Raw genomic sequence first — 12,630 nt, 5'->3', positions numbered from 1 at the left:
TTCCTTTGGTCAATAATAAGTGGGAGTCAGAATTCAAACCACAGTCTGACTCCATATGCTGAGTTCTTTACTGTCCCTTACACTCTCATTGTGCTATTACATCCTACTTTATAGTACTTTATTATATAAAAAAGAAATTTATATTTTATGAAACTGATAACCACATCTTCATGCCATGTAGCAAAACTTCATTGTACAGCAAATTCCTTTTTACCAGTAAGATCTAAGTTTTCCTGAATACTAAATATGTATGTTTAAAGCACATCTTCATGTCTGCTCTTTAGAATCCACCAGCGTAGAAAAATGGTCACATTTCAAGAGTATTCACTGGAAAGAGTACACCAAAAAGGTGTGACATTAAAATATCAACAAATACTGGCAAATAAGTACTTATTCAAATAACTCCCTAATCTTGACCTCTCCCATAACTTCTATACACAAGTTTATTTTTTAAATTAACAACAAAATACATGAAAGTCAGATAGGCAAAATTTACTAAAAAGGGTAGGTTAGCAAAATATTAAAAAATAGATTATATAATCATTCAAATCAATTGGCAAGAGATTCAAAATTAAGATAAAAACAAACCTGGTTTTAGCCCACTATATGGTTCATATTCGTGTTCCAAGGCACAAACAATCATTTTCAAAATTCTATGTACTGCACTGCTATCCAAGCGAAAATCAAGAGGACCTATAACAAGGCTTTTGGTAGACTTCTCCTGAACTATTCCCAAATCTTCGTTTTTTCCTAAAGAAAAGTCTTGTTGATTTGCAGAACCTAAAAGAAGCCAAATTTTATATTAATATTTTTGGCATCGAACATACCAAGTATACATTTTAATATTACTCTTCTCTCATCTTTTTAGCTTACAGCTTAATGCCTTAAAACCAATTCTCCATCAGTTGCATACACAGAACTTTGCTGATCTATAATTTTCTCTATGCAGATGAGAAGATACTATCACCAAAAAACAACCAATTCAAAATAAATTATTCCTGTTATCTATTTCTGTTATAAGAAGTGCTATAAAATTTAAAGTCATTCTTAGAAATTTATTCTTTCAAATCTAATTGCTTATACCCAATAATTCTATACACAATGCCATTATGTTGAGTGGGAAGGGGGACTGGAAGAAGTTGCATTTTACCACTATTTTAATCTAAGAATTTCACTGAAAATTAGACTGTTTAAAACTACATGATCACAGGATACCTTGACAGTTCTATAATGACCATAAAAGTGAACAATAGGTAGAAATTGCTTTGAAATCTTTCCAGAATAAAATTATCATGGTGATGCTCCATGATGCAGAATCCAAGTTCCTCAGTCCCTTATCTACCTATATACTGAAGAGAAGATAGAAAATGGGGAGAAGCAATAGGCAATAAGGTGGTTATAAGGATAATGATAATTCAACTTTGGACATATTCAGTTTTGAGATATTTTTGAGACAGAAGTGAAAATGTCAAGTATGCATTGGATATTTAATTGTAAACCTTAAAGAAGGAAATATATGTAAAGTATATGATTGTCTAACCACTCAGCTGTATACCAGAAACCAATACAAAATAAAATTGAGAGGGGGGGGAAAAAGAAGTTTGGATTAAAAATACAATATGGGCATCAAAATATACTTAAACCCATGGGAAAGAATGAGATGAGATTACTTCAGAGAGAGTTTAGGAAAAGAAGTGGTATGCTGCCTTGTGGAAAGAGCTTGGAAGCGTTTCTTCCTCTTGGAATTTTTGAAATAGTTTGAGAGGATAGTTGTTAGTTCTCCTTTGAGTATTGGTAAAACTCCCTCCCTATGATGATCCTTCAAGATCAAATCCTCTGTGAAATCTTCAACCCACAGACAAAAGTAGTCACTTACATGGATCTCTCTTAGTTCGCTGTATACATTGTTATTCTAATATTATTCTAATATTGTTATTCTAATATTATTCTAATATTATTCTAATATTGTTATTCTAATATTATTTACTAGAGGCATGGTGCACGGATTTGTGGGATCCCTCGGTGCACCGGTGGGATCCCTCGGCCTGGCCTGCACCCTCTCGCAATGCAAGACCCCTCAGGGGATGTCAGAGGCTCGGTGCACGAATTCGGCCCAATCCCCACAGGCCAGGCCAAGGGACCCCACCGGTGCACAAATCCATGCACCAGGCCTCTAGTATGCATATAAGATGTTTGGTTAATCTCTTCCCACCCTCCCTCCACCCCCTCCCCTCTGAAATTCATCAGTTTGTTCCATGTTTCCATGCCTGTGCATTGAGCGCCTGCCCCCTGGTGGTCAGAGCACATCATAGCTACTGGTCAAATGGTTGAATGGTCACATAGGCTTTTACATATATAGATTACTAGTGCCCCAGTGCACGGATTTGTGCACATTGAAAGAAAATTAATTAGAAGGTGGCTGGTGGGGCAGGACTGGGCAAGACAGGCTGGACACACCCAGGAGTCAACCTCCTGCAGTCCCTCCCTGGCCAGCCATTCCCTGGGGCGGTGCCGCAGCTCAAAGAGTGTCTGAGGAGTGAGCAGGGTCCCTCCCGCAGGAAGGGTCCCTCGGCCTGGCCTGTGGGGATCGGGCCGAAACTGGCTCTCCGACATCCCCCAAAGGGTCCCGGATTGCGAGAGGGTGGTTCTTGGGTGATGCACCCCGGAATCGGGCTCCCTCCTCTCTGGTTCCGGGATGCATCACCAAGAACTGCCGCATCCAACTCACCGCAACTTGACAGCTCCTGCGCTGAGCATCTGCCCCCTGGCAGTCAGTGCGCATCATAGCTACCGGGCAGATGATCAGACAGTCGCTTAGCCTTTTATATATATAAATAATCACTTATTTAAGTGCATAGTTAAATACTACCTACTGGCTTCTTGAGAAATGTTTTGGTATTCTTCTCATTCACCATATCTAACTGAGCACCAAATAAATAGAAATCATTTTCTTAAATATGAAAAGTTAACCAAAAACATGGTGACCCTATTTTCACTAAGTTTTCAACATGAAAAAAGATTGGAATAATAAGCACACCACTCATATTACTGATGTACACACAAACATAAAATGGTTAAATTTTCAAAAACGTCTTATTGCTAGCATTATCAAATTAGAATAAGAATAAAAAAACAAAGCCCAGCCAGTGTGGCTCAGTGAATTGAGAACTGCCCCATGCACCAGGAGGTTGCTGGTTCAATTCCTGGTCAGAGGACATGCCTGGATTCCAGGCTCAATACCCACTGGAGGGGTCTGCAGGAGGTAGTTAATGAATGCTTCTCTCTCATCAATGTTTCTCTCTCCCCTTCTCCCTTCCTCTCTCAAGAAAAAATAAAAACATATTTTAAAAATAAATATCCTCCTATATAATAAAAGGCTAATGTGCAAATCAACCAAACAATGGAACAACTGGTCACTATGATGTGCACTGACCACCAGGGGGCAGACGCTCAATGCAGGAGCTGCCAACCCACACTGCTCAGCCACAAGCTGGGCTCACAGCTGGCGAGTGCAGAGGCAGTGGCAGGAGCCTCTCCCGCCTTGCAGCAGCACTAAGGATGTCCCAGTGTTGTTTAACCCTCTGAGTGCCAACCAATATCCTAGGAACTATGCTAAAATAGCCAAGGCATTTTTGCTGATTTTACAGCAGTTTAGGAAAAACATTATAAATCCCAAGTAAATGAAGTTACATATTCAAAAACTTAAGGAAACCTTTACTACATTGACATATTTAGCAATATTATCACTAATAAAAGCAGACTTAGAACTGGACGCCATATACGATGCTTTGATAGCACTCTCAGCACTTTTGGCCAAAGACAGGAGGAGCGCTATAGTGCTCCCCGACACTCTAGGGGTTAAGCAGAGAGTGGGCCTAAGCCATTAGTCAGACATCCCCTGAGGGCTCCCAGACTGCGAGAGGGCGCAGGCCAGGCTCAGGGGAACTCCCAACCCCCGAGTGCACGAATTTCGTGCACCGGGCCTCTAGTAAAATAATAAAAATAGCTTTATAAAAACAGCCAAAAAAGGATAAAATACATAATAAAACACTACATGTCCACAGTTTCTAAAAGATTTTATTCTGATGTTTCTGCTTCAAATAACAAACTTTTTAAAAAAGATCTATATAACCTTCAAAGTGTAATTAATACAGAAAAGGAAATATTTACTACTTTTGACAACTTAATGTAATATAAAATTTAACGCATTAAAAGTTTAATATTTGATACATAACTAATTCTAGCTGATTATACAAATTGTCTTTTCCTTTCTTTTTATTTCATTTTATTTTTGCCATCACTATCTCCTCTTCCACCTCCACCCACCCCGCTCCCCGCAACACCCCACAATCACTACACTGTTGTCCATGTCCATGAATTTCAATCAGCTTCACAAAAAAGAGATTAAAAATGTCAAGAACCTAAGAAAATTAACATGGCAAATTAACATGGCATTAAAATTCAACCATTCCCCAGCTAGGGGAAGGTCAATGGGGGAAAAAAGGAGACATATGTACTATTTATAATACTTTAAACAATAAAATTAAATTTAAAAAAAAATTCAACCGTTCCCCAAAGTAACAGAAAGTAAATCTAATGTAACAGAGGACCAATTGATTCTGATGAAGCTAGGGGAAAAGCAAACATAAAAGAAAGAAAACAGTACCTTTGCCAATGCTGTTCTCCATTGTATACAGGTAATCCATGTAGAAAGCCCCAAACCTTTGCATTCCAGCTACTTCAGTATATGTCTCCTGACAACCAAGCAAACAGAAAACATGTATAGAAGAGACTTCTGAGTTTAAAATCTGGTAAGTCAAGAATCAGACACATATCCCTACAAAGAAAGTGTATCAACTGAAAGGAGTACCAAAACAACAAAAAGCAGAGGTTATCTGAAGAATTCACTTCTAAGTAAGGTAATGCTACCTCCATTACAAACCACACTATAGTTCTACTAGACATTTTGAACACTCTATCAATTATGTCTGGTTAATGAATACCTATAATGGAGGATAGTACACTCTTGACCTGTAATACTATCAAAAACTATTTAATAATGTACACTCTCAAATAGTTCCATCCTTAAATATTTCAGTACACTTATTTGAAACAGTTTAAACACTAAAGCTATTCTAAGATATTTAAAAGCATGTTAATTATGCAGATCTAAATTAAACTCTTTATTTTCAACAATAAAAGTAAATCTGTATTGAAAAGGGTTAAATGTAAATTACCTATTCTATTACACTAATCTTCAGACTTTTTGGATTTTTAAATTTATTCCATAAAAATACATTAATATAATCTTATATGGAAAAGTCAAATAATACTAAGACACATACATAGTAATACATGAAATGCTTCATCTCTTCCCATTAATCCTACAACCCAAAAGTAATTGAAATTAAAAGAGATACTTCTATGTTTCCTCCATGACTATTTTAACAGTAGGGAGTGGATAAACTATCTGTGGCTGCATACCACAGAAAAGTAGAGACCTTATGAACGCCTCAAACTTCTCAGGCTATAGAAACTTGATGAAAACATTCTAAATGTCTCAGTAAACAAATAACCTTAAGAATATATTAGATGAGAAGAAAGATAACAATAATAAATAGTCATATAAGATGCCCACCCAAACACAGCCTAGAACTTGGCTCAAATATACATATTCTCTGACCTTATGATGAGTTGCATCCAAGATAAATTCTGCACGAGTACCATTATTTTCTGGGCTTCGGTAATCAAACAGTGAATTTGTAAGGTATGTCAAGCCTTTCATACTCAAATTTTCACCACAAATGAAGAAACAGGCTTCCTGAATATAAATGCAAAAATTTTTAACAGGAGGAAAAATCATTAGACCATTTAAGAAAACGAAACCTTGGTTTTATAACACCCATTCAGCAGTCAGTAGAAATCACTACAACTTGAAGTCCTGTACAAAGACAAGAATGCTGTCTCTATTTTCACTGCCTATTTTGGCAAAGAACATTCTAACAAACCAAAAAGGAACTCCAAGTAGCTGCTATAAACAAGAAAGAAGTAACATTTATGAATTGGAAAGTATTTGGAGCTACTGTCCAGGTGTTAAGTGCTACCAACTTTCTAAATTCCCCTGAGCTCTATAATTTCTTACAGGGAAAACAGTTAAAGTTCCTCTCTCAAGCCAAAGATATATGCAGTCTAGCAGACTTTTTGGTATGGTTAAACACTTCAATAAGCACTTCATTATCCCTGCATTCCATCCAAAAAAAGCAGGAAAGGGAAGATTTTGACTTACAGTTTCACTCCTATTCATATTCTCTTCAAAATCTTTAACACCCATAATTCCTTTAAGGCACATGGCTCTGCAACCTACAAAACCAATCTGGCAATCAAAGAAAGGCTCTCCCATCATAAGGGCCTATAAAAGAAAAGGAAATAGAACTAAGAACTTGAATTTCATAAAAATGTTACAGGTTTTCCTAAATTTCTAAATCAGTTGAAACATCTTTAGAACAGAGCCTTTTCAAATTTATTCTCCTCAGATCATAAATCCTATGAAAGTAAGAAACTTCTTACTTGTCCCAGTATCCTCAAATGACTGGCACTTCATGAACACTAATGCACACATACATATGAGCACACATAAGTTAAATGAAAGAAAATAAATTAATGTTGCAATTATAGTAAAACCTTTTTAAAAAAAAAATTATTTCAACTAATACTACTAACCACTAAAACAGAAATACAAAACTATAAATATATTTTAAACATACCAATTGTGATTAAAACTTAAATTCATTCAATACTAACTTTAAGAACTGCCAAAAGATTTTAAAAATACATGTTAAATGTTGAAAGATTACCTTACCTCAATTGTGGTTCCTTCTTGTTCCCAACACAATACTTCTTTAGATGTTACCTTTTGAGGGCTATAATAACTACTTTCAGCTTGCATTTCAGTGAGCTAAGAAATAATATAAGAATGTTAAGTCAAATTAGTATTAAATGGCAATAAACTGTCATTATTATGATGGTTTGATGGAAACAAGGCCAATTTTAAGATTTGGGAAATTTAATTATTAAGCAGGAAAACAAGTGCAACAAAAACAGTTCTAACAGGTTATCCATGGCAAAAAGGTTGAATATGCTAGTCTAATATAAGGTGGAATAGGAATTTAAATTAACTCCTTTTTCTTAACAATCTTGCTTTAAAAGGTGAAAGCTGTGCACCAAAACAGTTCCACAGTTATAAAATGGTTCATATATTCTGCCAAAGTTTTTATATTTTAACCTCAATTTATTTTATATTCACTAATATATTCAGCCAGGTTTATTTCAATCATTTCCAAGATTTCTCCCCATTTGTAACCAAAAAGAAAGCTGTGAGAAAACACAAATACAGTCAACAAATCTCTAGTTCTATGAAGAAACAGGTTCATAGGTGTTTATTTTCAAAATATGTGTCACATAGTATGTCTGACTTATTCAATCATGCAACAAATAACTAGATAACAAGTACGAATCTAGATGCTGACAAAAGAAAAAAAAAACATTCTTGTTCCCCTGAAGCTTACAACACATTATTTGTATGTATCCAAAAATTAGATAAATTATTTTAAAAGGTAGTTTTCTAAATGCAATGTGGTATCCTGGTTGGGATCATGTACCAGAAAAAGGACATTATGAAATTCAATTAAAGTCTGGAATCCAACAGTAATGCACTAATATTGGCATCCTGGGGTTGACAGATAGATGTACTGTGAAAAGTAAAGAGACTAACAATATGAGAACTGTGTAAGAAGTATATGTGAATTTTCTGTACTATCTCTGAAACTTTTCTGTATATCTACAACTATTCCAAAATAAAAATTTTTAAAGGGTATTCTGCCCATGATTGCTAATGATTCAGTGCCCCTTATTCTTGTGAAATGGATATAAATTCTTCAACCTTAAATATAAAGTCAACATAAAAAAGAGAAAAACATGTTTAACTTAGTCAAATAGAATTTATTGAACCAAAAAGTTTATCATTTTAAGTATGATCTTCTTATACTGAGAATCAACTATAAGTCTCACTTTTTATAACAAAAATATTTTTTATAATATAAGCCTTCGTTTCTTGGATGCTTCCCAGAACTGGTACACACACATGTTGCTGTTTTCAAGTGCAATTCCATAATCTAAAATGCATAAGTAAAACTGAATATTTTAAGCTTAATCACCTTTCAGCTGTCTGCAATTATTGTACAGAACAAGCAATTAATTGATTAAAAGGACTCAAACATTACAAGAACAATTTTCAACATTATTTTTTAAATGCTACATTTAATTTGGCATGATTTTTGTTGGATTGATATCAACTGTTCAGAATGCTAATGTAGAAACATGACCTTGTTTTCTGATCGAAATATGAACCACAAATTAATTCCATACATTCTTCAAATACAAGTTGAACAACGAATTCTAACATTTTCCTCTAATGTTGATAAACATCAACATATTTCCCTTAGAGAAACCTTACAGAGAATAAATGTTGCAAATTTTTCAAAAAATATATTAACTAATGACAAACATTGCCCCAAAAATCTATTACAAGTTTTATATATAAATGCCTATTGACTCAGTTTAATACAATTCTTACTCATCCATAAAGTTAATAGAAATATACCAAATTAATTTCACATTTAAAATAGGCAAAAATCACCAGAAAAATTACCAGCAATCCTTGACATCCTTCAGCAACTTAGATTAAAAATAACTTCCTGCCTGGCATCAACAATGGTTGAGCATCAACCTGTAAATCAGATGGTCAGGGCTTGATTACCTGTCAGGGCACATGCCCAGGTTGCAGGCTCGATCCCCAGTCTGGGGTGTGCAGGAGGCAGCCAATCAATGATTCTCTCTCATCATTATGTTTCTATCTCTTTCTCCCTTTCCTCTACCTCCCTCTCTGAAAACAATAAAAAATGTTTTGTTTTTAAAAACTTCCTAATTTGGATCATGTAAAACTGGCAATATATCTAATAATTGACAACAGTTGGCTTTTAATTACATTTAAAGATTTTATTGTTTTATCATTTTAATATTGCAGACTGATCCATATTCCTTTAGTTTAGTCAAAGGTAAATCAGTGAATTCTGAAGGATGTGGACTGCAGCATGGGGAATATGGTTAATGGTATTGTTTTGGGGCCAGATGTGTGTTTGGGATGTCAGGGGGACCACTCTATGAAATGAATGGTTGTCTGGCCATTGTGCTGTACGTCTGAAGCTAGGACATAATGGTATTGAATGTAAACTGTGATTGAAAAAACATTTTTTTTAAGAAAAGTATAGGATGGACAATGTAATGAAAAGAGAGGTAGGCGAGATAAACTCAAATAACAAAATTAAAATCTATAATGGAGACAATAACAAAAAAAGGTAAATCAATGAATTTCAATTAAAAATTTATGATAAAATAAAAACTTAATTTTAATAAAATAATTCAAAAATAATAAATGATGGTGCTAAAATAGTACAACTAATGAGTGCATTTTTATCATTTTCATGCAAACTTTATTTGCAAAATAAATCTTTAAAACCAAATCATGACTAAAATTTTTGTTGCAACTTATTCTCTGTATTTTTCAGCTTTTGTCATTTTAGAAACTACCAAATGATTTTAATTACAAAAGTCTTTAAAAACTATTAAAGACTATTACTTTAAAATAGTTTAATCTACCATCTGCTATAGTTATAATTTGTTTAGTTGTACTACTGATTGGAAAAAAATTATTTCAAGCAGTTAACAAACAATTCAAGCTAAATTAAAAATACCATGAAACCAAAAACTTGACATGTTTCCACTGCTATATTTCAAGTATATAACTAGTTGCCTGGAATACTACTTTACTCCCTCAGAAAAATGCTTCCATGGAGAAAAAAAAGAAAAACACACACAAAGACAAATAAAATTGGAGAAAAAACAATATCTAAAAGAGGATTCCAAAAATTTTAGAAGATAGAAAGCAAATGAGATGGCTGGATGATGAATGGATGGGTAGATGATGGATGGCTGTATTAATTCAACAGATATTTATTTGTTGAGTATGTACCAGGCAATTTCCAAGAATTAGAGATACAACTAACCTTAAAAATTACCACTTAATGAATTTGGTGTACCATCAAAAAAGAATATCCATGATTCTCTGAAAGGCTATTTAACCTTAAAAATTACCACCTAATGGGTGTGGTGTACCGTCAAAAAAGAATATCCATGATTCTCTGAAAAGGCTAGTATCCCTCCATCCCTTGATGGGCATTTGTGTTGTTTCAACTTTTTGGCCACTTTGTATGTATGGACATGTATGCGCATCTATTTTTTTCATACCATTTTCAATTCTTTTGAGGATATAAGAAGGATTAAAATTGTTGGGTCATATAATAAGTCTATGTTTAACTTATTGAGGAACCGTCAAACTGTTTTCCACAGCGACTGCACCATTTTGCATTCCCACCAATCTTCCTATTGGTTTTTAACCAACTCCAACTAAGATTCCACCAGTGTCAAATCACTGCTCTGGTCAAGATTACCAAGCATTTCCACAATGCCAAATCCAATGATCTATTCTCACAAATGACCTACTCCTCCTTCCACTTCAAAACATTTATGGCACTTAGCTTCCAGACAGACAATCTAGTAGCTTTTTGCCTCCATCGCTAGTCACTTATTTTCAGTTTCCCTCAGAATATCTTCCTCATCTTTCCAAATATTTAACATCACAGTGCCTCAGAGCTTGGTCCTAGAATCTCTCCTTATTTCTATCTACACTGATTCCAGTCTTAATAAAATCCTGATTTTAAAATCTTACATTTATACTCAGGCTAAATCTCTAATCTGAAAGCGATTCATAAATCCAACCAGATAGTTCTACTTGAATATACAGTGGCCATCTCAATCTTGCCCAAAACAAAACTCCTGATATTTCTCTCAGGCTTCATCCTCTCACAATCCTCCATCTCAGAAAATCAGAACTCAACTCTTCTAGTTGCTCAGGAGCCATCCTTGGATTGTCTTTATTTCATTTATGTCTCACAATAAAATGTACCAGGAAGTCCTGTCCTCTGGACCTTCAAACATCCAAAATCCAGTTACTTTTCACCACCTCCACTTGCTACCACCCTAGCCCAAGCCATTTTATCTTTTGCTTGAAAATTGCAATCCTGTCTGTCTGCTTTTGTTCCCATATAATCAGAGTGATGCAGTTTAAAACATAACTCAGATCATTCTATAACTACTATGCTAAAAATTGTCCAAAAACTTCCTATCTCACTCAGGATTAATGACAGATCCCTAAAATGACCTACAAAATATTATAAATTATGGACCTTTCCCAACCCCGTTACCTCTCAGACCTGATTTTGTACTACTTTCACATTAGCTCACTTTGCTGGGGACTTTTTGCTGTTCCTTGAACTACTGGAGTATTTACATTTGCTATTCTCAGAATATTCATTCCCAAGGATCTACAAAGCTCCCTCTTTCACAGGTCTTTTTCTTAAATATCCCTTCCTTTAAGAACTTCCCTGATCACTCAATTTTAATTTGCAAATCCCCTCACACCTAGTGGAAGCATCTGCTATTCCTCTTCTCTCTTTATTTTTCCTACATAATCCGTATCATCAATGACCATACTATGTATCTTCATTGATTTATTTATTTATAACAATTCAAGTTTTAAGCACCATGATCTGTTCACTATGGTAGAGAGTCTAGAGTCAAAACAGTGCCTGGCACATAGATGGTGTTAATATATTTTTGTCGAATGAATTAGATACTGTTCAAGAATATTACATGCATAGTAATACTATTATAAAAAGCCAAGGAATAAATAACCTAAAATTAAAATTAGGTTATATTGTAGGGGCAGAGAGGACAAAATATGACCAAAGAACACATAGGGTGCCAGAATACTATAAAATTTTATTTTTCTTAAAATAGTGTTCACTTTATTATTCTTTAACTTGAAAATATATATTGTACAACCTCTTTTGAATATATATTTTACATGCATTTCTTTTTTGTTGTTAATCCTCACCCAAGAATTTTTTTTTCCCACTGATTTTTAGGAAGAGTGGAGGGGAGGATGGGGGGTCCATGAAGTCCAAAAAGTTGGTGACCGCTGCTTTGGTGCATGGGCCAATGCTCCAACCACTGAACCACACCGGCCAGGGCTTATATGTATTTCTTAATGAAGTGGAAAAAACTATGTTAAAAACTACTAAAAACAGAGAAAGGTAAGAAATTATACTGTCTTAAAGAGTGAAAGAGAGGTGGGAAGGCAATAAAATACATCAACAACCCTTTTAAGTAAATTCCGTAATGAAAGGGAACACAGAAAAGAAAAAGTAGCTGGAAGGGTATATGAGTAAAAGTAAGATCATCTATGTGCATTTCTTTTTTAATGGAAATATTAAGGCATCTTTCTAAGCCAATTAAAAGATTTAGTAGGGAGAAAAAAACGTTTCAAGAAGCTGATTTTTAAAAAGAAGGTAAGTGGAGAAGGCCTTAAGAAGTTAGGAAGACACCAAAATTCAGAGATGTCATATGAGGGGACCTATACATGAAGTAAGGATTGGTAGAATGTATCTTACATCT

The 12,630-nt window shown here is 34.6% G+C and overlaps 1 protein-coding gene across 1 annotated transcript in view; it reads right to left on the bottom strand.

Annotated features, from left to right (window-relative positions):
- The window catches only part of VPS13B (vacuolar protein sorting 13 homolog B), a 610,900-nt gene that overhangs the window by 566,175 nt on the left and 32,095 nt on the right, over positions 1–12,630 (bottom strand). Inside the window, exons 9-13 of the mRNA XM_081111114.1 lie at positions 6,860–6,955; positions 6,287–6,409; positions 5,684–5,821; positions 4,667–4,754; positions 589–780 (exon numbers count right to left, since the gene is read on the bottom strand). Of these exons, the coding sequence (XP_080967240.1) occupies positions 589–780; positions 4,667–4,754; positions 5,684–5,821; positions 6,287–6,409; positions 6,860–6,955 (637 nt within the window). The remainder of the gene's footprint in view (positions 1–588; positions 781–4,666; positions 4,755–5,683; positions 5,822–6,286; positions 6,410–6,859; positions 6,956–12,630) is intronic.

Source organism: Myotis nattereri (assembly GCF_964212035.1).
Source record: "Myotis nattereri genome assembly, chromosome: 17".
Taxonomy (NCBI): Eukaryota; Metazoa; Chordata; class Mammalia; order Chiroptera; family Vespertilionidae; genus Myotis; species Myotis nattereri.
This window is presented reverse-complemented; position numbering and strand designations above follow the sequence as displayed.